Below are 26,808 nucleotides of genomic sequence, written 5' to 3' on the forward strand. Positions count from 1 at the left end.
CTCTGCCGCTTCGGCCTCGGTAACCAGGAAGACATCATGGTACGCCTCTACGGCCTCGGCGCGCTTGTTGGCTGCTTCGGCTGCTTCGGCTTCGGTGACCAGGAAGATGTCGTGGTACGCCTCCACGGCTTCGGCGCGCTTGGCCTCAGACTCTCTAGGAATGTTGTTGTCGAAAAGGCAGTAGGCCTGGGCGCGCTTCGCTCCTGAGGGACAGGGGGCACGAGATTCGATGCCTGAGGAAGTTAGGATCTGGAGGAATGAAACGTGGTTTGATGTAAGAGGTTGTTGGACATACGTGGGTCAATGGGCGCAGCGAGAACGGCGGCGCTGAGGAGCGAGAGAAGGACTGTTGGATGCATTTTGAGGTTTGAGGTAGACGGAGTGGGTCCTATTAGAGACGGTTGAAGCGTTGGCGAAAGGGAGGAGGCTGGTCGAGGAGAGGTCCTGATGATGTAGGAGAAAGTAGAGACCTTGAGGTGCCTATTTATTCAATTATCTATGGGAATGAGGGCATGTTCACTGCGCCGTTGAGCAACAGTGTGGTGGTCGGTGTTGCTAGCCAAGATGCACGAGACAGCTGGAAGTCTGCTGAGAATGTCCTGCGTTATTGGATACCCCGCTCTCTATTCGCATAGATAGGTATGTTAATCTACGCAGCTTTGAAGTTGACCGCCACTCCAGATGTTGGTGCAAGGGACGTATCCGTAGGTGGTGTACCAACTCCCACTCGGCCTCGTCACAGATTTGGTATATGGCTATCGGAATGCGCGGTCTGTTGAGAGAATCCATGTTAATCTGTTGTTTCAAGAGCATAGATATCATGTTTTAGCTCAAATTGTGTTAGATTCATCGTGTCAAAGATTTAGTTCAAGAAAGGGATATGGTCACTCAGCTAGTGCTACATGGGGTGATCTCAGCCGCCATTTCCCCAAACGGTTACGTCGTATTACATCAACACGCTGTTATATGCACCACTAATATAGCACGTTGGACAAACTACAACTTCTTAGAAGGTAAGATACTGTGCAGCTGAAGTCAAACGGCCCAATGCGGATTGCGCTCCGTTGGGGTGCCTGTTCTCATGTGACTGCTTACCACCCATGGTCATTATTTAGCTCAAATCGGGTTAGATGTATCGTGTAAAAGATCTAGTTCAAGAAAGGATATAGTTGCTCAGCTAGTGCTACATAGGGTGATCTCGGCCGCCATTTCCCCAAACAGTTACGTCGTATTACACCATGCTGTCATATGCACCACTAATATAGCACGTTAGACAAATTACAACTTCATAGAAGGAAAGATACTGTGCAGCTGAAGTCAAACGACCCAATGCGGATTGCGCTCCGTTGGGTTGTCTGTTCTCATGCGACTGCTTGCCACCCATGGTCATTACTTTTTACAGTGTCTGGTATGATCGTTAAATTTGGCTGGCTTGTCGCGTCTCTGCTCATTCTCTTTCGACCCCCTTATGTTGCAGGATGTTTGTGACTTCAAAAGCAGAGCCTGACGAGCTCCATCTCCTGCAAGATGAGGATTACCCTGAGGTATGCTTGAAGTATCTGGTTTACAGGCCTCAAGAAGCCCGTAACTGACTGTACTGGCCAGAACATTGACTTCAAGTACCATAAATCTCGTAGGCCGCGCTGGGGTGTGCTCATACTATTTCTCAACACCGTATTACTGGCAGTAAACGTAGTCTTCCTCTCTTCAAATATCCCATCAATAACTTCGCGGCTGTCAAGCGACTCGGAGAACCTCATCGTGGAACAAGTAAGCGTAAATGCCGTGCTGCGACAAGTCAGCTCCTACACTCCGCTGCTAGACAAGTTGAACTTTACATTCATCAACAAGAAAATAAACGGCAGTCTCTTCAACGACCCCTGGAGTGTCTACAAAGCAGAACCATCCAAGGAGGTTGATGCTGCATGGGAGGAGATCTCCAAGATCAGAGCGTTGGTTGTCGAGGCCGATGAGATAAGGAAGATGGGGAAAGATCCCGAGTTCGCGGTCCAAGTTCCACTCGAGTGGGGTACGTAGTTCCACCTTTGAATCCGTCAAGGCTATACAATGCCTAATAAGCATCTTCCATCTGTTTTCGCATTTCTACACAAACTAACCTCCCCAGGCTACGGCTCCACCAAATACTTCGCAGAACTCGACTCCCAACACCTCCTCCACTGCCTCAATACCGTCCGAAAATACAGCCACTACAGCCACTACTTCTACCCCAAATGGGGCGACGAGTCCAACATGCCGGCTCTGGCCGTTGCGCATCGTTCGCACTGCATCGGCATCCTCCTTGATGCTCTGACGTGCCAGCCTAGCCTGAATTTGTTGCATTTCAACTGGATGGAGACGCAGGAGAATCCGTTTCCGGACTTTGGGATAAATAGGAAGTGTGTGGATCACAGCGCTGTTCTGGAATGGCAGGATAGGGTGGGGATTAGGGAGGATTTGGTGGTGGATGCGAAGATTGAGAGGCCAGAGGATGCGAAGGTAATCCCGGCGTTGCCGCAGTTGCTGGAGCTGGGTAACGGAGAGGGCCTTATCATGTAGGGTACACGAAAGATAGAACGGATGGTGATGTTTCACATACGCTGGGTAATAGAGTGTATCTTGATAGGATTGCTAGTATTTCCAGACGGGATTTGTCCGCCCTCTTGAAGCGAAAACTTTATAGACGATTGAATGTCATGTGCAAGCTAACTGGACTGTGAAAAGAGTGGGAAAAAAAAAGAAAGTTTTAATAGGAGTCATACAAATTATGATTGTTAATTGAAGACATTCATAAATTAGTTTATAAAGGAATGTCAGGATTCACAGGCGAGCAATGTAGATAGGTACGAGACAGGCAACCGAAGTAGATTATAGGAGAGACGAATCGCTGTCGGACTAGATCCGACAGCTTCCTAGCCTTTATAGCTAGCTACTGTTAGCTTGGACCTAATCGTCCCGGGCTACGCCCTGTCTCGACGGATATCCCGTGACCGGAGAAGTGAGGTACAGGATACCCAGGGTTCTAACAATTAATAGTAGGGGTGCTCTATAACGGGACTCGCTTGGCGTGAGCTGGGCTAGCCTCGAAAGGGGGGGTGTGTTGGGTAATGAGGGCTACGGCGTTGTATAGTCGCGTTGGGTTGATACGTTAATCAATTACTACAGTAAGGGTCTATTGCCAAAACGTTATAAGTAATCTTCCACGAGGAAACTGGATGCAGTAAACTGTATCATGGATTAATAATAAGGATTACTTACGGTGATCCGTCATCTCTATATACTGCTTATCTGGGAAGGGGAAAAAGCACTCTGCCGCCCACCAGGATGGCTGTGTTGGAAGTCCGTTAAGTCGTACACTTTAGCGTGAATGCTCAAGTACAGCGACTCAGACGTGTTGTGTGCTGCCACCTCGGATGCGATGAAGATCTTTTTCGGTTGGATTGGGAACGTGCTAAGTACGAGTATCGTCTCCGATAGATCAGGGATGCCGAAGAGGTTATAGGGTGATGGGGAGGTGGTGATGCCGAGGGCGTCCATGGTGTGAAATAAGTGGAAATGGAGCAGTAAGGGTGGACAGTGTCGGCATCAGGGGCAACGACGTTCAAAGAAGCCCAGAAATATAATAACATAAGTTCTTGAGTCTGAATTGAAGGTTGCACCAGAGGGAGCTTGGCAGCCAGCACATGCTTTCGGGATAGAGCCGAATACCGAAGACATGGCAGGTGATGGTAAGGAGGCGCTGGTCACACAGGGTCTGGCGAGCATCTTTTCCCTACATGGTACGACTCTCCATGTATTGGGCATTGAGCTGGGAGGCTTGGTCGCTTGAGCGATATTAGTCATGCTCAAGAATACTGACGATGCGAAAGTGATTTAAGCACCGGATTTGACGTGATTATGTAATGTCAAGGCTTGCATTGAACGTTCTTGAATCAACTCATGTTGGTGCAGTGATCATAGAGAAATAGTAGTGTCGAAAAAATCGAAAAAAGAAGTGTCCTCTGATAGATTATGGATGAGTTATGGATGAGTTTTATAATATTGGCAAGAAGATTGCAAGAAAACTTTCAGGTCACCGGAATACGTGTCTCAGATGTGCCACTCACCATCGAGTCCAGCTACCAGAAAGCTTCAAGCCCATCATCCATCATCTCTACAAACGCAAGACGGCCAATTGGAACCAAGAAACCCACCCACGCACGGTCTCGACACCCTCAACTTCAATAATTCCTTCCTCTCCCCGGAATTTGCACCCACCGAGATGCGCACGGTCGTCCAAGGAGCCATCCTTATCGGCGTCGGCGGCACTGCCGTGCTCCTACAGATGGCTATGCCGGGCATTGGCGCAAGGGTAGAGCGTCACTCCAACTTCGCCTCCCGCGTTGAAGACCGCCTGCGTACGACCCTCACCGTTGTGCTGCATGGCTTTCGGAACGCCCGAGGAAAAGCAAGCTATCATCACCATGGTGCACGAGGCTTACGCTGTCGTCAAGGTTGGCTACTCAGATGATGACTCGGGTTTGGAGTTGTGGGCTGCGGCGACGCTGTATGTGATAGGACATGTTTCTGTTGTACAGCAGGTTCCTCTTGACTGCGAGTGCATCTTCTGTAACCTTCGGCTCAGACACAGTGCGACTCCAGTAGTCCTAGAAATCTGCGCGCGTCTTGGGCCATATTTCCGGTGGGACGCGCAGCGAAGGCGCGAGTACGGTGTATGGCGCTTAAATTCTGTATGTGGTACGATCATAAACCTTACCAAATACCTTCTCGTAAACATCGAGTGCTTTGTTCTGCAGATGCAGATGTCCTTCGTAAGGCTGATCGCTGTGGAGTGGATGCCGATATTGCTGCGTGAGCCTTTCTGGGTGGAAGAAGACTCCAGAGGGCGGCGTGTGGGCTATTGGGTGGTCAGTGTCATGGTGTAAGGTATTTATCCCCACGCGCTGGTCAAATGGAGAAGGTACCCTATAGAACTCTACTTGAACTATACGAGGAAGCTAATGGCGGAGAGGATCGAATTATTATTTAGAGGAGGTACAGGTGAAGGTTTGATGAGACGAGGGTTCTCTAGTAATCAACTTGTCCCTGTAACAATGCGATTCTCGTCGATTCGCGCAAAACCATATACTTCCTCCTCCTGATCACACGCATAGAATTGTACTGAGCAACACACCTTGGCTTGGCTTGACGTGGTATCAGAAAGTGCCGTCGCCGATAATCTCGTCTATTGAGCGTAATCATAATGCGATTAAGACGGGCGGTAATTATGATACGGGAACGCAACAGGCGCCTGGGGTTCCGAACTGTGAGTATGAGTTCGGCACTCCACTGACACATAAGGGGGCTATCGAGACAGATAAAAAAGATTGTCGATACTCTGATTGTAGTTACAGCAACACCATGAGCTTTCGGAACCGATGGCGCTCCTCCCAACGGAGGCAATGTAGGCGATGTCCAAGCGAGCTCGTTGAAGGCATCGGCGCAGCCTCAGCAGACGTGGGTAGTTGTCATGGAGGTGCTTGGGCTATCGGGAGCTATTGGCATTCTATGCCTAGCTGCTGCTTTGTAGAAGCTGGTCACATGATGGGCCGTCCGTCATAGCACGCTCTTTATAGAGCGTTTGAATTCGTTATCTATCATACGTACTTGAAATCCGACAACGCCATCAATGCCGCTAATGTGGGACAATGCAAAAACAAGAAAATGCGAGACTACACATCGAGCTCGCCTATCGACGCATCCATCTCCAAATGTTCGTCATCTCGTGCTTCGTCATTCAGCAACGAAGCGGTGGCGAGAAACTCTTCCATTGTCACAATGAGGTTCGTTTTCGCTTCGTCCACTGTACTCCAGTCAATCAACACTTCCCGCTTTGCGTGACCTTGCCCGAAGTATATATAGTCCCCACTGGCACTCCAGTTCGCCTTGATTCCTGATTGTAGTCCGTCCACAGAGAAGGGCAGGAGGCCTGTGATTTTCGTCTTCGGCTGGCTTACATCGCCAGAGTACGATGGAATGCTTTGTGGTGTCACTTCGTGCAACATCTCACCAATAAAGAGGGCGAGGCTTTGAAAGTATTGGACGATCCTAGGCTTCATCGCCGACTCTGAACATCTGCCGCAAATGTAGTCCAGCAGGAGAGCTATCGGGGTGGCAATCTCGAACATGAGAGAAGGTGCTTGGAGGATGTACGGCGATCGTAACAATACATCGCCATCTTTGATTTTCGCAATGCCTCGGAAGAACGCGTGAGAGATTGCCAGGAGGCAGTCGCAAATGGCTTGAACATTTGCATCGTCGTAAATCCTGATGCTGAAGCGCATAGCTTCAATAATTGGGGGCAGAGATTGCAGGATTGGCTGGGCAATCACGAAGCCGACAGCAGAAGTGAAGGCCGCTTCGACGTACGCTGGAAATATACCCTGTAGAAGCGCATCGCGTAAAGCATCCCGATCCTTTGGAGGAGCTTCGTCCCTACAAAGGACGGTTTGTAATTGGTGGACTAGATACGACTGGTGGCCTCCAGTAGCAGCTTGCTGTGCTATCGTCTGCACGAAGACGGACAGCTGTTTCGGAATGCCCGCTTGAGAAAGTTTAGGCGCGTACCCACACAAACGACCTACCACATATGTCGGATCGGCTGCTGGAAGCGGGAATGCAATTGAGTTGGTGAAGAAGTCGAGAACCGGATGGATATCGGTCGTATATTGTTGAAGAAACTGAACGACTCTTTGGACGAACTCGACGTATGTGCCAGTTACGGTGGTTCCGGAGCCGAGCTGCTGGTAGTTGGATTTCATGGCATTCATAAGATCTTTCAGAAGTGCGGCGTAACCACGTTTCACCTCCCCAAGACGTGCTGCACCCTCATGGATGGCATTGAGAAAGTCGCCTCGCATGTTGGCCAGGATCACGGAGATCAACGCTAGTCGCCGTGCCCTGACAGTGTCGGCGTGTATGTCTAGCGATCCGTTGCCTTTTTCATCATAAAATGGTAAGTCCTTGAGAAGCGGTTCATCAGGAATTGTAGTTATAATGGCGGACAGCAAGCGATGTTGAAACCTCAACAGCGACTCCCGGTCAACGAGCGATACAAGCAATGCATTCAGAAAGTCAAGGCGATGTTGAGAATAAGACGTCGAATCATAACCCAAGACCGAAGCCAAAAAGTATGGGCGAAATTTTTGCGTTTGTTCTGTGCGCCGCAGTTGTTGCCACGATACTTGGCTGAAAGAATCCAAATAGTAGGTCCACGAGCGAGCGCCTAGGGATACTTGACAACGAGCGATGAGACACCAGGTATCAATGCAGTCCATGAGAAGGCTATCATCTGGTGACGCTTCGGCGCCGAAAGCATTGGAAAGCAGATGCCACAGCGGGCTCTGCAGAAAGTCGTAAGGTTGTTGCAGTTCATGATCAACTTCCATAAAGTCGGCCAGGTCGAAGGAATCACCGTAATCCTGACTTTCTTCCTCTGGTTCAGGAATTACGGTTTCTGTAGTGATTTGACGCGGTAGACTTGCAAACGCCCGCAGCACACCCAGTGCGTCTCGAATTACGACTACCAGACGTCGATCCTGAAGGTGCGGAAGTTCGAGTAACTGAACCAGTCCAGCATCCACGAGGAATTCTTTGAGCAGGACCTGAGTTTGGCGAACAGCAAGAGCCTTGAGCAAGCCAGCGATACAGTCTCGCAGTGATGCGATCACTTGATCCTGGTTTTTCTCCATGGTTCGTCTAACCATCAACGAGGTGGCTTCTGACTTGTTTAGTACGTCGGACTTGAGATACTCCTCAGCTTCTGTTTTAGCTAGCAGATATTGCTTCAACGTTTGCGTCTTGATATCTTGGTGCCATTGTGCAAAGGGTTGCAGGGAATTGTATGGCTCATCAGATGATAGTTGGAACTTGGCTAGGTTCGCCCATGAACGTATGCCTATCCGACATGCCTCTCGATGTGAATTTTCGTGGTGCACAAGATTCTTGATCAACTCCAAGTTGGGACGACATGGCAACGGGGAAGCCCGGTATAGCGTGCATAGAATATCGTGGTGGTTCTGCAAAGCCTCCAAACTCTCCACTTCCAAAGGTTGGTCCTTAGGATAGCTTCGTCCATGGTTTGGGATAAGGCGTAACACAACACTACGAAGCTTCTTCTCTGGATAGCAATCTTGCATACCCCGAATGCCAATATACAAACACTTGAGGAAGATATGGAAAGACCTCGTGTTCGGTTCAATGCGGCTAAAAGATCCGTCGTTGATCTGTTCGAGGAAGCTGGCCAAGCCGTTACCCTGTTCTCTCTTCAGATGCTTCAAACCGTTCTTCGCTACGAAGAAATCAAACATGGTGTACAGAGCCGGATCGCAACGATTCCAATGCCAGAAATGTACAAGTTCGTGGCACCTTGTCATGACTGCTCGGATGTAGTCGTCTAAAGAAGAATTGTTCACCTTCGATGTGGCAGGATACAACGCGAAAGTTCGTTGTAGCAGTGCTCTGACAGTCGTCCAGTTGTCTTCTCTAAACGATGTTCGACGGCCTCGTGAAGGAATGCCAAGGTCATTAAATTCAATGAACGGAAGCAGAGTGAATATAGTGCCCCAGATCGACTCGAATTCCATCAATTGGGTTGCCCTCTTGGCTGCCGGTGACAGTGACTGCCCAACGAGATCCCAGAATGTAATTCCCGGTAAGCCAGCCTGTGAGAGCGTGTGTAGGCAGATAACAAGCCCTTCAACTACTGCATCGGAATCCCGTATACCGCTCTCTCGGACGTTGTATCGCTGGTTGTTTTCCAAAAAGTCGCTGAGATCTGATATATGATCAAGGATGTCTCCTACGAGACTTTTGCCAATACTGGTGATTAGCACCAGTAAATCAGACTTGGACGATTGTTCCACAACGGAATGGTGTGCAATCTTGTAGATCTGAAACGTCAGAACCAGCAAAAGTCCTAAAGACCTGGCCTTCGCTAACGAGTCCGACTTTCGACCTTCGTCACCGTGCGACATGATCCTTTCGTACATAGAAGTAGCCCATTGTCCCATTTTTATGATGAAAGGGTTTCGGTCGATAGGGTCGTGGAAGCTGAGATGTGAAGAAAAGTAAACAATGAGCGACCGGGTGACGTTAGATGCGTTCTCGAAGCAGCTTCGATCAGACCAGAGGGAGTCGTCATCCTCATTTCGGCGGGTAATGCTATTCCATATGTCGTTCGTAGAATCTGCGATGCGTGCGGCTATGCTGTCTTCCCATGGGCCACATCTGACAGACGTTCGGAGACAATCGACGTTACAATAACCCGCTGGTTCATCCAGGTTTCTTGCGTTGCTCTGATTCAAGGCCAATGCTCGACGCAGGACGCCGGAACCGACGAATGTAGTGACGTGGAAATACGTACCGTCCGGTAAAGGCGAAACGTCGAAGGTGGTGGGATATCGAGTGCCATGTGGGCCTAGACCCTGTAGCGAAGGTTGATCTGCTTGCCCTGGGTCAGGGTCAAGGATAGGCGGGTCTGGCACACCCCTAAGGTAGTCGTCTACCACTGGCTCACTTGGTTGTCGGTATTCTCTGATTTCAACGTCGACACGCTGCGCTCGAGGCTTTCGGACGAGGCGTTTCCTGATAATGGGCGGTTCCGGTATCGGTGAGGACGGGGCTGTATTCTCTGCACTCTCTACGGATGGCAGCGGTGGAAGAATGACATCGTCATCGGCAAGAAAACGAGCTAATTGAGGATTTCGAGGGTTGATAAGTGGTTGATGAAGATCGAACAGCCGATCGACGCGTTTTAGGCCTCTTTGAAAAGCAGCCCTACGGGCGCTGGACCCTTGATCTGTTTCTAACCCCTCCAGTTGAGCGTCTCTGAATGGAAGAGGGCGTGGCCTGCTATGCTGCGATAGCTTCTTTCGTGTTGGCGTAGGTGCTTTTGGCTGATTCGTATGTCTTATGCTAAGTCGTTGTTTCTCGCGCAGCTGCGTCGGCCCGGTTGGGGAAGAGGGTTGCCTCGCGGACTCCGAGTCCTGAAGAGCTATGTCAGCGTCACCAAGCAGCAACCGTTGATTATGATCTAGATCAACGAAAGGTCTGCGGGCCGTTGGTCTACGGCTGGATTGCGCAATATTAGCTCTTGGCCTGATAGCACCACGTCTCCACTCCCTAAGAGTAGCATTCGCGTCTTGTGTATCCTGTGCAGTATGCAGCCTGATGTATTTGTTGGTTGGAGACTGGCGGGCATGATCTGGTCTTCGGTGAGCCTGTCGCCTTGCAATGCGCAGGAATTGTGGTAGCCTTTGCTCTTTTGAAGGCGACTGCTCGACATCTAAAATACTAAGAGCAGGCGGCGGCGTACGTTTCCGCGCTTTGGAAGTTGCATACGACCCGAAAGTTGCTTTACTATGCTTGCCCCCTCTTTCTTTGACCTTTCTTCTCTTCGATGCCTCGAACATATCTGTCAACATGGACTGCTTCTTTCGTTTCTTGCCACCACCGAGTGTAAAAAGATGCAAGCGATCGTTCTCCATGGTGTCTAAATTCTCGTCGGCGTATCGGCGATCAAGCATAGCAGCTGTCTCAAATGCTGCGCGGGTCGAGTCTTGAGCGTTCGAGATCTGAGGGGCGGGCGCGTCGGCGTCACCGTCAGACTCGTCTGAGAGTTCTATGACGCGATTGTTAGTTGAAATCGGGCCAGCTACTCCTGAAGGCATTGCCTGGCGCCGGACGACTTTCTGAGCAACACCACGCTGAGGTTCCGCTTGCCCCGGGGATTGGAGGGTATGCAATCGGTCTCTCCTCTGCTTGTCACGCTTTTCCTGAGCCTGAAGATCGAGGCGGAGCCATGACGCAGGAAGGACGCCTCTTATTCTCTTTCCCACCTTCTGTATTTCATGGTCGCTGCCCTGGGTTTCGTTCTCTGAAGCTTCAGTATCCGAAGACGAGCTGTCGCTAAGAATAGGAATAGGCTGATTCGCTCCTTGACCTAAACGATGCACGCTACGAACTGGCTCATCATCAGAATTCATGTCCCCTGCTGCAAGCACGCTGGACGAGTTCGAAGGCGTAGGTAGATTTGGGATAGGGGTGACCATCGTTCTTCTGACCTGATTTCGCACAGATCGATCAATCGGAGGGCTGCTGGAGTAAGGAGGCGATTGAGGCACAGCCCACACGTCAGCAGTAGATGTGTTGTTTTGGATAGTGGATAGTTGCCGGGACGCTGAAGATGGACGTGGTGACCGACCCGGTTTCCTTCTCTTTGCGCTGCTGTGGATAGTGGAAGTTGGCTTCGTGTATCGTGGCCGATCTAAAATTCTTTGACCTGAGCCGCCTTGATCGCCTTCTGTACGTCGTCGAACAATCAGGGTAGACACAGGGATTTCTGGAGAACTGTTGGGCGGTAAATCTTTTTTCGGATCGAACTCCTGTTCCTGCGATTCCTGATCACTGTGATGGGGCTTCCGCTTTGGTGACAGCACTCTGATCACCGGCTTCACCCCTCTCCCCTGCAGATCTCGACGATATTTTTCCCCCTCCAGAAGATATGGATGCAGCTGAATCGGTTTCCGCTGTCGAAAAGATCGGTCGACATATCGGCCGAATACTTGCGGTTGTCGTTCCCGGTTTGTAAAGGGTGGAATCACGACTTGCACCGTCGTCCTATGTGTTGGTGACGCAAAAATGGTCTTTTGCGCATGCGGTCCGTCATCTTCAGGGGGGAGGTTTGTTAGATCGAGGTGTTCTACGTTAGTCAGATTGACTTGTTCCGGGCGGGTTTCAGCATCACGCCTGAACTCTTCCGGGTGCAGTTCATCGAGGTCGGAAGGAGGGTCAGAAAGATCGCTGTCGTCGGAAAAGTCAAGCAGATACGCATTCTTCGCTCTCCCATTGCCAGTGTTACCGAAAGCTGACTCTTGCGTCCCCTGCGAAATACTGGGTACCCCAAGAATTTGCGATGAATATGAATGGTTGCCGACCCGCTTCGCTTTTGGGGTGGGCGAGCCTAGAAGAGGATCAGGGCTCTCAGACCGCTCTCTGGCATCCAGATCCTTAGCAGAAGCTTTTGGAGACGCCACGGGCTGCTGGCTTGCAGAAGTGGCCTCCGCTACCCATGCCACCGCAATCGGTGCATGGTAGGTAGAGAGTTCATCGTCATGCACCTCGTCGGGAGGCGCTATCGTCCGAACAGAAGTTTCCCTTACAAGTGCGTCCTTGCTGGCTGTATTTGATCGATTCTCGCTGCGATAGTGCTTCGCGGTGTCACCCACATTATGTGCGTGCTGACTGCTTCTAGCGGAGTTTGCGTTCGAGAACTCGATATCCTCCTCTTCTTCATCCGAGTCTTGGACGAATCCTTTGACGCGCCATTTGGACATTGGGGCTCGTCGGCATCGCGAACGGGGCGCAGTTGGTGGTGGGGCGGATATGAAGTGCGGATGGTGGTTGCACGACGCGTCCAAGACGCGTCTGGCAGGGTCCATCACGTGCCACTTAAATAGCGCGTGCTTCGCGATCTGCGGTACTACGTAATTCTTGGTCTCGCCGCCGTCGTTTACTCTCACTTTCACCCGGCCACACACGGCGACTCTATCTCGTGCATTCGCTACCGTTTCAACGTCATGGCGGGACGTATCCTTCCAATTGCTCTAGCCACCTTCGCAGGTGTTGCTATCGGCGTATCGACCTTCGGGGAGGAATTCAAAGAACAGCAAAGACGACGTCTGCAGCAGGAATATAATCGGTACGAATCAAACGCGACGCGAGAATGCTGAGATTTTTTATTGACGTAAATAGCGACCTTGCCTCTGCAGGTGCATCTGCTCTACCAACCGACGGGCCATCCCCGATGGCGTCGAGCACGATCCCAGCTCCACAACCAGAACAGCTCCCGGCACAAACCGAGCCCGCGAACCAGTCAAAGCTGTCGTCCATGTTGGGGTTCTGGGCTTGGTCATCGGAACGAAGTGTCGCGAAGGAAAAATCGCCAGCCAGGACGAGTAGCGATGGTTCAAAGCCACAGCCTTAGCTTCACTTGTGTATTAATCTCAAAGGTTTAGACTTCGACCCAGATCTTCCCACCGCCCCCTTCTCAACGGATCGAGTCTCCTCAGCTGTTCCAACCACGAGCGCATGTCCGCTGTCGTGAAGATCTTCGTCCCGTTATCGAACTCCAGATACGCGCCTGCGAGGAACAGCAGACCCTCGTAGATCCATTTGCAATCCTCCTCGTCCTCCAATATCTCGCGCATATATTGCATCTCATTCTCGTAATATCGTTGACGATCGCTGTTGTTGAGGTCTAGAACAATTCGGTCTTGCGAAGGGCAGTCCGGGGACAGGGTAGTCATCAGATATTGGTGGTAAAACCAGATGGATTGGTCGAAGGGATCAGTGTTGATAGCTTCACATATCAGTGCTAGCTCGGAGTCTAGAAGAGCACGTCGAGCCTCGGTATCAGCATCTCGCTCATTCAACAGGCGGGGTATGATTTTGCTGCGGTGGTGCCAGGCCGAGAAATTGGATAGGTTCGACTTGACCATGTTGCTCGTGTAATCAAATTCGGATTCAGTCATAGATCGTGTCATTTGTCCTTCGGCACGAGGTGTCAAGCGCTCAATCTGGGCTGTTACGGACCGTCGGTAGCTCCAGGCATGGAAGTTCCGACTATCCGCACCCAACATCTTGTTCACCAGCAATAGCTCCCCGGACCATAATTGACGGCCCACGTCAGCCCCTTGCTGTAATTCAGCGGTCTCCAGCAGCCAGTTTCTGTGGTTCCATATCCAATAACACTTGGGGTATTGGCGCAATAGTGCGAATGTGAGTTGGAGGTCGTTCTGAAGTAAGTCGTTCACGGCGTGTTTAGAAGATTCGTCTGCGGTTTCGCCAGAAAATAGAGCATTCAGAACACGGCGACGATGGTTCCAAATTGTGTAGTACTCTGGATTCTGCTTCAAAAGCTTCGTGGCCAGACCCAGGACCTCAAGTGTGTATTGTCTTTCAGTTATCTACGATACTCGTACGTTAGAAGCTGTCGTTGCTTTCAAGTTTATAGAGCGCGGGGTCAAAATCCTAACCGCCAGGCCCAGCGACGAACAGCTCACTCACCTTTGTGTTGACGAGGTCCACGAGCTCCTTGTACGCATCGATGTCTCGAAGCTGTTGTTGCCGGGCTTCTTCTGTGCGCATCGCCGTACCCGCCGCGCGCGTTATTCCGTGCTTCAACGATCAGTAATCTGTAGTGATCTGGGGTCTTCATAACTTACGGTTGCCATGTTGAAGTATGCGATTGGTAACAAGGACGTCGTGAGCTTCGCGCCTTCTTCGCGCGCCGCCGGAGATAAGTTCTACCGCCCGAGGCTCTTTCCCCATTCACCCTCCAACCTGCCGAGAGCAACGTGCTCTTCGTCATGATTGTGAGGACCGCCAAACCCTGCGGACGTCCTATGAAACATCACCATATTGGTATGCTAACCCAGCAGCAATAACCACGCAGCAGCATATCGCGCTCCCAGGCTACCCCCCCGGCCGCCGCTGTTTCTCACCTGTGCCGCTGACTTTCGCTCATCTCGATTGAGATACGCAACTCAGCAAGCCACTGACCCGCTCGATCCGTCCTATATCCCCAGCATGAATGACTCCGAAGACGACGTACAGTCTTGCGACTCAATGTATGCTACGCCGCCCTTGTCTCCCACGAAGACCATCAGTACCGAAGGTTGGCTGTCTCCCCAAACGCCTACATCGCCTCATAAATCATGGAATGAACTCGCCTCTCGCAGGTGTGGCTCAGATGGCAGTTTCGAGAGCCCTCCAGAGTCACCGACAAAGCCGAAAGTTTGCAAACGCTTGAACGCGCTCCGGCTTGCAGACGCTCCAGTCTTCAGTTCCGATGATGTCACGCTACTGCCATACAAAGACTCACCCTCCAAAATGCCTTTCCTCCATGTTGTTGAATCGGACACTTCTCACATCGCTCCTTTAACGCTGCGCAACGCTCGTTTCTCCGGTGGTGAAGGTCATCCCGGTCAATCCTGCGAGCCCCAACCGGACACCCTCTCCGTCCCTCCAAGTGATGATCATACCTCGACAATTTCTTGCTATTTGAGTGCAGAGGAAGAAACGACATCTCCTGTACCCCGTCGCCCTAAGTCACCCGATTCGAGCCCAGGACCCGCGCAACCATTAGAACTGCTCTTCGATATCCCTGCACCTTCTCCATCGGTATTCGCTCGGCTCCTGATTCGTTCTGCTAGTTCTCCTTTACGTCCCAGTCAGTGGGTAGCACGTGGTGGGTCGTTGAAAACGCCACGACACCCAAGCCATGCACCAGATCGCTTTATACCTCCACGCCGTCCACCAAATAGTACAAAACAAAGCTTCGATTTGAACAAACCAGAAGAACGGTTGATAGCTGAAGAGAGAAACTTACCTGGCGGCTCCTCCGCACCTGATCCGTTCAGCCGGCGCCTTCGACGGTCGGCGAGGATGAACGAAGAACTTCGAGGCTTGCGGGAGACGCATGCGATGCTCACCGGTCGATCGAGTCTTAGTCGACAGCGCATAAATCCTAGCCTTCGCCATGGAACTGCTCCGATGGGAACCCGCCAGATCAGTGTAGGCGCCGTCTGGAACGTGGGCGGCTCTTCTGCTGCTAGTAATACTGTACTGGGAGTTTCCAATGGCAACGGCGGGCTATTGGGAAGCGGGACGAATGCTCCGCTCTACACGTCGACCTTTCTTAGCCGCTCAGATCCACATGCTGAGCTCGAAGCGTATGAACGGCGAGTTGCGTTGGCTCTTGATATAGACCAGGTGACCCGCGTCCTTGATCATTCAACGTCCTCTAGCAGCCCAAATAGAGTGGGCTCACAAAAGACGCCTCCATCTGCTGAACCCACAGTCCACGTTTGGCGAGACAATGTGTGGATTAAGGATAGTAACTCACTGTGTTGGTCCAAGGAACCCCTCGCAGGACTTAGACATACTGACGTCCATTTCAAGCAGTGAAACGTTCACGCAGTGTCGCGAAGAAAGCTGTACCAGTCTTACCCTTCAGATAAGTAGCGATTTCACATACGAATGCTAGTTACTGACATAACACACGGTTCTCGATGCACCTCAGCTGCGAGATGACTACTACTGTTCGCTTCTTGCATACTCACATAACGCAAGATGTCTTGCAGTAGGCTTGGGTAACTTTGTACATCTTTGGTCAGAGCGAAAGGGAGTCGATACACCAGAGTCTCTCAATATCCTATCGACCACTGGTATGGTCGATGTCCAACATGTTACGTCTCTTTCTTTCTCATCGAACGCTGGGGGGCAAGCTATCTTGGCTGTGGCACGAGCAGATGGTCGCATTGCGTTGTGGAGCCCATTCGATGCAGAACCTCGCTTTGACGCCACGCAGCCCAAGCCTATATCCTGCATTGCGTTTAGGCCAACCACCGTCAAGAGACCATCGCTCCGCGACAACAATATGACAGTGCATACCGAGGAACTGCTTGTTGGAGACGAATCAGGGCATATATACTTTTACAGCATTGAATGGCCGACCGAAACAGAGAGTGCCATCTTCGGCTGGAATGGAGCAATGACACTACTGGCTCGCATGACCGTCCACTCTCAACAGATTTGCGGTATCGCATGGTCCCCCGACGGCGAGCTCTTCGCAAGCGGCGGAAACGACAACGCATGCTACCTTTTCGAGACGAAGGAAGCACTCAGCAGCCCAGTACCCGACAATAACGCCCCTGATACGGTCAACGTGCGCCGCGGTCCCGACGGAGAGAGCATATACACTGTAGCCCCTGGCCGCAGCACAGTCCTGCAAATTTCAGGCACCCAAGCAAGACACAATTGGGAGCTCAATGCCGCTGTCAAAGCAATCGCTTTCTGCCCCTGGCAGCGCGGTCTGCTCGCCATTGGAGGCGGCTCGAATGACAGGTGCATCCACTTCTACCATACCATGACCGGTGCCTGCCTCGCGACCATCGACTGTGCGGCCCAGGTCACGAGCCTCATTTGGAGCCAGACAAGGCGCGAGATCGCGGCTACGTTTGGCTTCGCGCAGCCAGAGCACCCATTTCGCATCGCTGTGTTTGCGTGGCCGAGCTGCGAGCAGGTCGTTGCAGTGCCGTGGTTTGATGAGAATCGCGCGCTGTATGCAATTCCGTATCCTGGGTGCCCTAATGCGGGGGCGGATGCGAGATCGCCTGGAGAAGATGGGGTGTGGTGGCGCAGGGGTGTCGAGGAGGGTTGCATCGTTGTGGCGGCGAGTGATGCGGCGATTAGGTTCCATGAGATTTGGGCTGGGGGGAAGAAGGGGGTGGGGAGTGCGGCGGGGCTACTGGGTGGAAGCGATATTCTGGAGGCGTTGCATGGGATTGAGAGGGAGGGTGGGCCGACTATTCGATAGCGGGTAAAAAGTTGAGAATGGGTATCTGTGGTTTCATGTTGACGATCATCTGGTGAACGCTGGGCTTACAGTAGACTGAAGGTACAATAAGTCATGTTAATTGCCGTACAAATGGTTGTACTGGATTTTGAGATATAGGCACGCCAGGATGATACTATTGCTTCATTGAAAACCGACTGCTACAAAATGCAGTACCGGGTATGTTAATGCCCATGCCTAGAAATCCGAAGCTTCCATTCAGATGAACCCACACCACGTTTTTGAGCCGACGCCAAAGGATCATCCCAGAACTCATGTACTCGTAGACATAATCTAATGCCTCATGGAAGAAGCCCTCCTCTTCTTGGCCTCGTCGTGGGCGGACTTGGCCTCGGTGATGCGCTTGTGGAGGATCTGGGCGTACTCGTTCTAAACAATGTGTTAGGTTTGGGTGAAATTGAGATGGCGAGCTCAACTTACGGCAGCATCCTTGGATGCCTCTGCGCGGCGGCGCTTGAGTGCGACGCGGTGGCGCTTGTGCTGGAGGCGCTGGGGGGTGACCAGGCGCTGGATCTTGGGGGCCTTGGTGTAGGGCTTCGCGCCCTCCTTCTTGGGCTGGACCTCGCGGCGGATGACGAACTTACGGACCTACACGGGTTGTCAACATTCATTCCTCAGACTCAGCCCCCCACGAATAGGTAGGGAGCTGGCGATGAAGCTATGAGCGGACTCACATCATCATCCTTGCTGAGACCGAAGAAACGGCGGAGCTTGGTGGCACGCTTGGGGCCGAGGCGCTTGGGGTGGACGGTGTCGGTGACGCCGGGGATGTCGGCATCGCCCTTCTTGACGATGCTAAGGGCGAGGACGGAGAGGTCCATGCCGACGATGCAGCCGCGGACACTCTTCCTCTTGCGCTCGCCGGTGCGGCGGGGGCGGTAGCAGCTGTGGCCGTCGGCGAGGAGCAGGCGCACACGGGTAGGGTGCATGACACCCTGCTTCATGGGGAAGCCCTGCTTGTCGTTGCCGCCGGTGATGCGGAAGATGTAGCCCTTGAACTCGTCGCCGACGCTGTCGCCGGGGACCTCGTGGCCCATACGGCGGTCCATGAAGACGCGCAGCTTGCGCTCGTCTTCAATCTCGATCAGCTTCTGGGTGCCATTGTTGGGGTACGAGATGTTGAGCTTCATCTTGACGGCGGTATCGCAAAGGCCGGGTGCTGCAACGTTAGTAGATTGTCGAGAGGCTCGTTGTGGTGTTGGAACTTTTGCCAAACGATCCGTGGCCAAGCCTCGCTTGTGCGCGCTAGGGAATACTTTCTGCCGTAGTGTCCTTACACGTGATACGCTAGCTCTCGCTCGGGCCCCGGATAATTCACCATGCACTAGATGTTGTGCAACTCGAAGAGTGACAGTACGCAAAGTCCGCAGAACCTGACAGTTGCTCCGTAGGTAGCACAATACTACCGTGACTATGGCAGTTGCGAAGTTTGGAAAAACTTAGGAATCAGTTACCAGCACGCAAAGATTGTGGTATGAGATGTTTTCAACAATTTAAGTTCCGTTAGTCTCATATTGAAGACCATGCCCAATGTAACGTATTTCGCTGTAATAGTCCAGACCCGTTCCCATAAGAACCTGCCTACATGATATTTGGAATGGCCCAAACTTGGGGTAGTCGCCTGAATGAAACACCATATCAACGCCAGCCGTGCCCATTCGCTACTGCATTTTTGGATATAATACAAAAATTAAAAAGAGGCAAAGAAATCAGTGCATCAGCTCTACGGGAGGTCTCGACGTTGAGACGAAATTCCCTTGGGCCTTCTGCACGGCGATCGGGCCTTCTATGCCCTCCATCTCATCTGGTGTCATAATAGTCGGGCTCGCGGTCGTATCCTCGACAGCGATCGCGGGAAGGTGGGGGCTGTCGCCGTGGTCTTCGGGGTGGTAGATGATCGCCGAGCTTCCGGTCCTTCGCCTCTTAACACGAGGGCTCAGTTCGTCGTCGATCGGTGAAGGAAGCTCCCGGTGGTCTGCATGCAACTTCGCCAGCGCCTCCGCCAGGTCTTCCGCATGTACTATCTGATTCGGAGCATCCTCGTTGCGCATCTCCCAGCCCATGGGAGGGGACGGTGGTGGCGATATGAAGAAGAGTTTATCGGACTTCGGAAGCGGCAAGTGTTGGTCGCTGGGGTTCAGTGGTGTGTTCACGCCAAAGTACACCCGAACCCGGCACCCCATGATCTGCTCGCCGTCCACCTTCTGGCGAATTGTAATTGCGGAGTCGACATCGAAGAAGGAGACAACGACGCGCTTGAGTGACTTGAGCGGTGCCCAGGTGTGTATCGGTGCGTAGGTGTTTATGGTTTCACGTATTTGGACGAGGTTCGAAGGGTGGAAGATCTCAGGCTCAACAAGGTTCTGGGTGGTGGTTAGGTTATGTATTGAGTGCAGAGCCAGTGTACTTACTGTAATTATGAGCGTGTTGGAAGGCGGAGACGGCTGCACCAGCGGTGGCAGATCTGAAAGGTCGAGCGACAGTGGCGATTTGGATCGTGACGAAGCGCGCGACCGCTGCGGTGATGGTATGGTGGTAGTCATATCTGTGGAAATGTCGCAGCACTACAATATGCCTTTATAGCAGTGTAGGACTATTGCTGGTTTTCTGAAGACTTTGCAGGAAAGAAGTCAGGTCGTGGTATGTCTTAAGTATGTATATGTTGCAGCCGTCGCTCTTGCCGCAAGCGTCGAGCCAGTAGAGAGGCGGAGCACTCGCCAAGGCTGTCGACGTCGTTCCACGGGTTTGCCCCGCCGACTGTGTCTTCCACATTCTCGGCCCTTGCACTGCCCCAACTGATTTCCAACAGAAACTGTCACAGCACACGGCGTACCGGGGCTCGGCGGACCACGCGGCTGTCGCCAATGAATAGTTGACGACCTGCTGATTTCGCTGCGGCCACGAGGCGAGCCTGTCTGACTGATGCCGCAAGCAGTCATGACCGCTTCGCCATCCTCAGCCTCAAAGCGGATACCCTGAGTGATTAACACTGGGATCGCTACTCTGAGCGTCTTCGGTCCCGGTGCGGTCCGCCTGCTTAGACCACCAAGCACCAAGACTCGACAAGACAGCGCCAGCGGCTTGCAAGAACAAGTTTGAGTGATGCAAGGCCGAATCATCGCTTTCCACTGCTCTCTCCTGGAGCTTGCATTCCGCTGCATTAGGTGTGATTGCTTTGTTGAGCGGGGCAGTAGACCACCCAGGCGCCTTTTTTTTTTTTGGTAATCGCATGCTATAGGGCGGTGTATGGGATTCTCATCACTCAGGTCTGTGGAGCAGAGTACGAGTAGTTGCGCGCAAATCAAGAAATGGCAATGGGCATCTGCATACCACATCACATCGCACTGCTACTCACTCATAAATGATGAGAGACCAGTTTCCTCGCGAGTGACTCTTCACATTGTCGACTTGAAAAGGACGTTCAGTCTGCCTCGACTTGCACTGCACAGTTCTTGTTTCGGTATCAGCCTCTACCGATCATGTACTACTGCGCACATGCCCATTGTCCTTTACTGTGGTTTCATGCCATTGAGAATGTCGCAGATCTAGCTTTGTAGCATGTACAGCGCGATCTTGGGTCCTCGTTCGACCGTGTTCACTCTTGTGCATTATCATGTTTGACCATGCAGAGCATTAGCCTGCAAAATACACTATGACCGTGGACAGTACTACGTTGATACTGAATAGAGTGCTATGACAAGCGCTAAGCAGAAGCTGGTGCGTCGGAACAGTCTTCTAACAAGCATTCGTTGCTGAAAGATACTCCTATGTTCGGTTCACCACCTTGGCTTGCCTGATGCTCCCCCTACCTGAGCCACGTTGAGCATTACTGCGCCGATTCGTCCTGTACTTGCCAATGACCTCGCCGCTTATCGTATGCCCAATGCGGCTCTGACTATACCCTTGTATCCTGTTTACATTTACCGTACGAGATCAAGTGACGCACTCACATAGCCTCCCCCTTTCACACAAACTCAAAGCAAAGGTGAAGACCTGCCGAGGTGCAGAAGTGTGGCGCTTGCTGTGGCACAGCACTCGTCCGAACTGAGTCTAATCCAGACGCGATCTCGCCGCCTCTCCACGTGCGCCCGTGCACCTGAACATCAAAGAATCTCAGGCAAGAGCCTACCTTGTGCCCTCAGCGCATCCTCACCCCACACACTCCGCCTCTGTACCGCAAAAGCCACCGTCGCATCCATATTCTGCCTGCTGCGCCCGCCGAAAGCGCCCGCCGAGTCTTCCGTATTGGCAGTATTCGCCCGCTTCAGCATGGACATCGACGACTTTGGCCCAAAGGAGCCTACATGCCGTATGCTAGAAGTGCGTCCAGTCTCTTTGTCAGGCCCATGTGGAAGAAAGATACGGCGCTGACGCACACCAGGCAAATGACAAGCGCGCATACTTCATCGTGCGAGACTGGAACCTCGAGACGGCCAACTCGCTCCGGCGCGTGATGCTCGCCGAGGTGCCCACGCTCGCCATCGACACTGTCGAAGTCCTCGACAACACCTCCGTCCTCGCCGATGAGTTCATCGCGCACCGGCTCGGCCTCATCCCGCTGATCGCAGAGGACGTGGACAAGCTGGTTGACTTCCGCGACTGCGACTGCGAGGACTCGCGCTGCGACAACTGCTCTGTTACGCTACGGCTCAAGGCAAAGTGCACGGGCAACGACGTTATGAAGGTGTATGCAAGAGATCTGGTCATCGAGAGTATGCCGCCGAGCGACAGGCTCGGGCAGCCTGTCATCACGGATGCGGAGGGGAATGGAAGCTGCATTGTGAAGCTGCGGAAGGGGCAGGCGATCGACATGCGGTGCATTGCGAAGAAGGGTATTGCAAAGGAGCATGCGAAGTGGGCGCCCAGCGCGGCGATAGGGTTCGAATACGACCCCGCGAATAAGCTGCACCATCTGGACTTGTGGTATGAGGACGACGATCCGAAGAAGGAGTGGTATGTTGATCTCCACATACAGGAGCCTTGCTCTCAGTTTATTGATCTGGTGTGAATAGGCCTGTAGACGAAACGCGCGTCGATCTCGACGGCGGCCCCGAGAAGACAGACGAGCCCTTCAACTACGACGCCGTCCCGGAGCGCTTTTTCTTCGACGTAGAAACCGTTGGCGGCCTGTCGCCCGACTCCATTGTCAATAACGGCATCAAGGTGCTGCAGCAGAAGCTGGCATCAGTGATCAAGGAGCTGACCGGCGTCGACGAGGCGAATGCGGGTCTCGAGGGAGCGCAGAGCCCGACCATGGAAGGTGGCTTTGGAAATGATGGGTACGGCAATGACAACGGCTATACGACGCCTGGATATGGTGGCGGCAACGCGTATCCTGGTGGCACAACGCCTTATGGCGCGACACCGTATGGCGGCGCATCTGGCTGGTAGACATGAACCGGAGCGTATTTCATCACGAATTCGAATGGTGGCTCTGGAGACGATGAATCGCCAGCAAGATGCAGCACCCTTAAAGGCAGCTCCGGTCCGAGGGATTGGGACAGGATAGGCATCATCTGCTTGAAGAGCTTGCTGAACGCCTGGGTGCTCAAAATGAGTGAACTTTACAAAACACAGCATGGGACGGCGTTCACGGATTTCAAAACCCAGCGCTGAGGAAATGTCAGTCCGGTGCAGGACCCTCAGTCTCACACTTCGGGGATCTAGTCGCTCCAGTTTCAAAGGCCCACAGGAGATCGAGGGAGGCATAATCGAGCATTAGCAATTGATACCATCTATATGATTGTTTCTCCATGCCATTCCCCTGGTCGTAAATATTACAATGTTCCTACATGTGGCGAGTTTTCCTTGGTTCGCCGTCCTTTGATGCTTTTGCGGGGGAGAGTGAGAGGGGGGGATATTTACACATGTCGAACGAGAATGAGGCGTAAACAACGCAACGCAGCGCAACGCCGTGCGGCCCAACCACAGAACCCCGTCCCGATCCTATCCTGATAGTCGTACAATTATATGTCACATACAAAACTCGGGTGCCACCTGCCATAACAATGAAGGAAGGCGGTCAGGTGAGGTGCCTATGAGTTCTTGACGACGCCGACCTTGGCGGCCCTCAACACGCGCCCGTTGAGCAAAAAGCCCTTCTGCTGCGTGTGAAAGCACACGCCGTCCTCCTTATCCGGCATGGGCGTCTGGAACACCGCCTCGTGCACATTCGGGTTGAACTTCTCGCTCTCGACGCTGGGGTCGAAGCGCTCCAACCCATGCTTCTTCAGCGTGGAGATGAGGATGGAGTCGGTCATCTTGAGGCCGTCGTGGAGCGTGACGAGGTCGGGGTTCTCGGAGGTGAGTTTGGCCGGCTCGACGGTGGTCAGCGCGCGGTCGAGGTTGTCGACGGACTCGACGAGGTCGCGGGCGAAGCGCTGCAGCGCGAAGTCTTTGGCAGCTTGGATCTCGCGCTTGGTGCGCTCTTGGAGGTTGCGGTAGTCGGCGACGGAGCGGAGGTATTTGTCCTGTTTCCATCGTTAGTGTGTGAAGGGGATGGTGGTTGGGAGGGCGCAGCGCACCTTGAGCTCGATGACCTCCTTGTCCTTCTTCTCGAGCTGCTCCTTCAACTGCGCGGCAGCGTCCTTCGGCGCCTCGGCAGCTTCGCCGTCCTTCTTTCCCTCGGGGGGCGCGGCATCAGAGTACCACCGTACCGCGGGCGTTGCTCGTGTGATGGGGGCAAAGGCGGGTTGTATGCGCTGGACAGGGCGGGCGGCCTGTCTTGAGGCGCGGAGAAGTGTCCGTTGGAGCATCTTGATGTGGATGTGAATGTGGAGAGGGGAGGAAGGTGGAAAACGCGATGAATAGCTGGAGTGATGGAGCGATGGGAGTGTTGTCGGTGCGTCACGGCGAGCTCAGGAAAAGTTCTGAGATGATGGCTGCACCGTGCGGGCCGACGACAGGGTCCACCGTTCCGTTCCTCGGCTTGCGCTCCGCCATGCAGTCTGTCTGCTGGAGAACATCAGACTCGTCCATGGCTGCCGCGTTATGAGACCGACGCTCCCTCGCCAATTGCGCCTCAGAAAGACCTGGCGCATCCCCAACCATGACCCTTCGCCGCGGGTGACAGCAGCGCCCGAACAGACTGCCCTCCGTGCCGCCTACTACCGTGGCGGCACGTCGCACGCCGTTATCCTACAGCCGCAGGACCTGCCTGCTAGCTACGCGAAATGGAAGCCCTTGTTTCGCCAGGTGCTGAAGAGCGTGGGGCTCGGAGAAGCGTATGGGCGGTCGAGGCGTATGGGCTCTGGCCGCATTGTCCCAGGGACGGCGAGCATGGGCAATATTTGCCTGGTTGAGCCGTACCACCAGACCAAGGAAGACGACGCGACGAGCCCGCATGTAGACTATACATATGTGAGCGTCGACGCAAAGTACGGCGATCTAGACGTAGAGGCAAACTCCGGGAACCTGCTCAGCGCCGTGGGTCCATATGCATACAATGCACGCCTGCTCCCGCCCGATTTGTACGCGATCAAAGATGGAGAAATCACAATCACCATACGGAATACCAATACAATGATGCTAGTTGAGTCGACCTTCTCTGTTGTGGGAGGCCAAGCTGCGGTGACGGGCAGCCACAAGGTCGATGGCGTGAACGGAAAGGGAGCCAAGATCAGTCTGTCTTTCCGCGATCCAACCTGCAGTACCACCGGCAAGAGGTTTCCTACTGGAAGAGCCGTTGATATGGTTGAAGGATACGAGGTCACCTGCGTTGACGGCGCCGTACCCGTCGTTTTCATCCGCGCCGACGCCGTTGGAGTTCCGGGCACCATTCTGCCGCACGAGCTCACGCAGAACAAGGACGCCATGGAACTCTTGGAGAACATCCGCAGGGCTGCTGCGGTAGAGATGGGCATTGCAGACACGAAGAAGACGGCTCTGCGCACCATCCCGAAAATTGCTATCGTATCACAGAGCTGCCGGCATAGCACCGTGTCGGGGTCCCCTTTGGTTTCCTCGCAAATGGACCTTGTAGTTCGATTCATCTCTGACACCGAACCACATCCCGCTATTCCGCTGACAGGAGCTCTCACGACAGCGGTGGCGGCTCGGATGCCACGCACTGTTGTGGAGCAGCTGCTTGCGCCAGAAGAAGTCATGCCTGGCACTCTCACCATTGCCCATCCAAGCGGAAGAATCCAGGTCAAACTCGACTACGAAGCGGGTACGAAGCCATCGGTATGGGTGGCAAAGGTTTCCTCGACTGCACAGCGGCTCTTCCAGGGCAATGCATTCTGGACCGAGCCACCGACGGACGCAAAAGCAGACTCGGCTTCAGAGACCAACACCGCGCTCCATTCTCGGGGCCTGACCTTCATCAAAGAAGTTCGCCAGCTTAGTTCACCGTCAGAAATGATCAACCGCTTCTACCAGGAAGGCCACAACACCAATTCCGACTTTGCGACGGCGCTCACTAAGGACCCAGAAGACCGCCCGCAACCTCCCAAAGCTCCCCCACAACCAAAAGCAGACCTCGCCCTCCCCACCCCTTCCCGCAACCGCGAAACAGCTCACCTCCTCCGCGAGCTCTGGTCACTCCGGCACTCCCTTACCCACTTCACCAAACAATACCCCTCCAAGTCTTCCTCCCCTGTCCCGCAATCTGTTTCCCACTGCCTCTCAGCCATCGCCACGCACGTCGACACCCTGACCACAGCGCTCAAACCCATGCCCCGCCCCCCGCGCACCGTGGTCCCCGACCGCAGCAAAGGCGCAGAGTGGCACCTCTGGGCGAAGAAATTCGCAGCGTGGGACCGACGGAAGGGGCCGCGGGAGGCGGCGAAGAAGCAGGAGAAGTGGGAGCAGAGGAAGCCAGGCTGGGATCGGTGGAGGGACAGCGAGTTGAATGCTGTGGATAAGGGGGGTAGATTTGTAGTACGGGGGGAGCGGAGGGAGAAGCTATTGAGGGGTGAAGAGAACGGGAAGGTCGAAGCGAAAGAGGATGTGAAAGATGTGGCAGGTAGAGCGCAACGTGACCAAGGCGAAGGTGTGGTGCGGAAAAAGCCTACTCGACACGATAATCGCAGGCTACCACTGAAAGCGCCGGCTAACCCTCCTGCTTCTGCGGGATCGGGATCGGCGAGAGCCACAGCTGCTGTCGAACCGGCGTTGAGGGAAGACGCACCTGCACCCGCACTCGAGGTTCCTCCGCCTCCGTCTCCCGCAGTCAAGTGGCCCTCCTTCAAAGCCCGCCTCGCTCACAAGAAAGCCGGAGAAAACGAACCGTAATCCGCGTGCCTTGGCACCATTAACGTCAAGAATGGCGATGTACTCGAAGATAGATTTGTTGTACGATGAGAACACGGGCGGAATGCGATGGATATACTACCTGTAACCGGATCAGTGTA

General features: G+C 53.3%; 14 protein-coding genes across 14 annotated transcripts in view; 6 read left to right on the top strand and 8 right to left on the bottom strand.

The window, feature by feature from the left end:
• CC84DRAFT_831923 (uncharacterized protein) overlaps window positions 1-457 on the bottom strand; it is a 1,144-nt gene extending 687 nt beyond the window's left edge. The window contains exons 1-2 of the mRNA XM_018187566.1: window positions 296-457; window positions 91-233 (exon numbers count right to left, since the gene is read on the bottom strand). Of these exons, the coding sequence (XP_018035554.1) occupies window positions 91-233; window positions 296-359 (207 nt within the window). The 5' untranslated portion in view covers window positions 360-457. The remainder of the gene's footprint in view (window positions 1-90; window positions 234-295) is intronic.
• Window positions 458-1,174: 717 nt separating this feature from the next.
• Window positions 1,175-2,556, top strand: CC84DRAFT_1197077 (uncharacterized protein; the record flags this gene model as incomplete). Its single annotated transcript, XM_018181501.1, has 3 exons — window positions 1,175-1,544; window positions 1,803-2,029; window positions 2,126-2,556. Exons 1-3 carry the CDS (start codon window positions 1,528-1,530, stop codon window positions 2,554-2,556), a joined length of 675 nt encoding a protein of 224 aa, XP_018035555.1. The 5' UTR covers window positions 1,175-1,527.
• A 631-nt stretch (window positions 2,557-3,187) lies between these two features.
• On the bottom strand, window positions 3,188-3,854 carry CC84DRAFT_1165512 (uncharacterized protein). The gene has a single exon (XM_018178730.1). The coding sequence runs from the start codon at window positions 3,532-3,534 to the stop codon at window positions 3,271-3,273; it is 264 nt and encodes an 87-aa protein (XP_018035556.1). The 5' UTR covers window positions 3,535-3,854; the 3' UTR covers window positions 3,188-3,270.
• A 137-nt stretch (window positions 3,855-3,991) lies between these two features.
• Window positions 3,992-4,922, top strand: CC84DRAFT_1206659 (uncharacterized protein; the record flags this gene model as incomplete). Its single annotated transcript, XM_018182041.1, has 4 exons — window positions 3,992-4,348; window positions 4,491-4,543; window positions 4,622-4,727; window positions 4,794-4,922. Exons 1-4 carry the CDS (start codon window positions 4,091-4,093, stop codon window positions 4,920-4,922), a joined length of 546 nt encoding a protein of 181 aa, XP_018035557.1. The 5' UTR covers window positions 3,992-4,090.
• Window positions 4,923-5,708: 786 nt separating this feature from the next.
• On the bottom strand, window positions 5,709-12,371 carry CC84DRAFT_1092940 (uncharacterized protein; the record flags this gene model as incomplete). Its single annotated transcript, XM_018174492.1, has 3 exons — window positions 5,709-11,681; window positions 11,757-12,074; window positions 12,156-12,371. The coding sequence occupies 3 exons, from the start codon at window positions 12,369-12,371 to the stop codon at window positions 5,709-5,711; spliced, it is 6,507 nt and encodes a 2,168-aa protein (XP_018035558.1).
• Window positions 12,372-12,614: 243 nt separating this feature from the next.
• Window positions 12,615-13,021, top strand: CC84DRAFT_1093173 (uncharacterized protein; the record flags this gene model as incomplete). The annotated part of the gene is made up of 2 exons (XM_018174502.1): window positions 12,615-12,736; window positions 12,790-13,021. The coding sequence occupies 2 exons, from the start codon at window positions 12,615-12,617 to the stop codon at window positions 13,019-13,021; spliced, it is 354 nt and encodes a 117-aa protein (XP_018035559.1).
• Window positions 13,022-13,030: 9 nt separating this feature from the next.
• Window positions 13,031-14,447, bottom strand: CC84DRAFT_832034 (geranylgeranyl transferase-like protein type II alpha subunit). Its single transcript, XM_018187567.1, has 3 exons — window positions 14,262-14,447; window positions 14,104-14,214; window positions 13,031-14,003 (listed from the first exon to the last, which is right to left on the bottom strand). The coding sequence occupies exons 1-3, from the start codon at window positions 14,268-14,270 to the stop codon at window positions 13,041-13,043; spliced, it is 1,083 nt and encodes a 360-aa protein (XP_018035560.1). The 5' UTR covers window positions 14,271-14,447; the 3' UTR covers window positions 13,031-13,040.
• On the top strand, window positions 14,441-17,870 carry CC84DRAFT_832184 (WD40 repeat-like protein). Its single transcript, XM_018187570.1, has 3 exons — window positions 14,441-15,946; window positions 16,000-16,054; window positions 16,102-17,870. Exons 1-3 carry the CDS (start codon window positions 14,626-14,628, stop codon window positions 17,414-17,416), a joined length of 2,691 nt encoding a protein of 896 aa, XP_018035561.1. The 5' UTR covers window positions 14,441-14,625; the 3' UTR covers window positions 17,417-17,870.
• On the bottom strand, window positions 17,574-18,943 carry CC84DRAFT_832123 (40S ribosomal protein S6-B). Its single transcript, XM_018187569.1, has 3 exons — window positions 18,130-18,943; window positions 17,876-18,043; window positions 17,574-17,824 (listed from the first exon to the last, which is right to left on the bottom strand). The coding sequence occupies exons 1-3, from the start codon at window positions 18,583-18,585 to the stop codon at window positions 17,729-17,731; spliced, it is 720 nt and encodes a 239-aa protein (XP_018035562.1). The 5' UTR covers window positions 18,586-18,943; the 3' UTR covers window positions 17,574-17,728.
• On the bottom strand, window positions 18,836-20,001 carry CC84DRAFT_1247977 (calcineurin binding protein-like protein; the record flags this gene model as incomplete). Its single annotated transcript, XM_018184245.1, has 2 exons — window positions 18,836-19,818; window positions 19,867-20,001. The coding sequence occupies 2 exons, from the start codon at window positions 19,996-19,998 to the stop codon at window positions 19,165-19,167; spliced, it is 786 nt and encodes a 261-aa protein (XP_018035563.1). The 3' UTR covers window positions 18,836-19,164.
• CC84DRAFT_832060 (uncharacterized protein) lies at window positions 19,797-21,077 on the bottom strand. The gene has a single exon (XM_018187568.1). The coding sequence runs from the start codon at window positions 20,788-20,790 to the stop codon at window positions 20,086-20,088; it is 705 nt and encodes a 234-aa protein (XP_018035564.1). The 5' UTR covers window positions 20,791-21,077; the 3' UTR covers window positions 19,797-20,085.
• A 756-nt stretch (window positions 21,078-21,833) lies between these two features.
• On the top strand, window positions 21,834-22,846 carry CC84DRAFT_1093290 (insert subdomain of RNA polymerase alpha subunit; the record flags this gene model as incomplete). Its single annotated transcript, XM_018174504.1, has 2 exons — window positions 21,834-22,405; window positions 22,468-22,846. Coding segments are annotated over 2 exons (951 nt in total), but the record flags the coding sequence as incomplete, so codon positions are not given.
• Window positions 22,847-23,164: 318 nt separating this feature from the next.
• Window positions 23,165-24,398, bottom strand: CC84DRAFT_1148449 (GrpE-domain-containing protein). The gene is made up of 2 exons (XM_018176638.1): window positions 23,980-24,398; window positions 23,165-23,925 (listed from the first exon to the last, which is right to left on the bottom strand). The coding sequence occupies exons 1-2, from the start codon at window positions 24,208-24,210 to the stop codon at window positions 23,491-23,493; spliced, it is 666 nt and encodes a 221-aa protein (XP_018035566.1). The 5' UTR covers window positions 24,211-24,398; the 3' UTR covers window positions 23,165-23,490.
• Window positions 24,399-24,733: 335 nt separating this feature from the next.
• CC84DRAFT_1093878 (DUF453-domain-containing protein) lies at window positions 24,734-25,702 on the top strand (the record flags this gene model as incomplete). Its single annotated transcript, XM_018174542.1, has 1 exon — window positions 24,734-25,702. A coding segment is annotated over one exon (969 nt), but the record flags the coding sequence as incomplete, so codon positions are not given.
• Between the last annotated feature and the right edge of the window lie 1,106 nt (window positions 25,703-26,808).

The sequence above is a fragment of the Paraphaeosphaeria sporulosa genome, assembly GCF_001642045.1.
Source record: "Paraphaeosphaeria sporulosa strain AP3s5-JAC2a unplaced genomic scaffold CC84scaffold_6, whole genome shotgun sequence".
Classification (NCBI taxonomy): domain Eukaryota; kingdom Fungi; phylum Ascomycota; class Dothideomycetes; order Pleosporales; family Didymosphaeriaceae; genus Paraphaeosphaeria; species Paraphaeosphaeria sporulosa.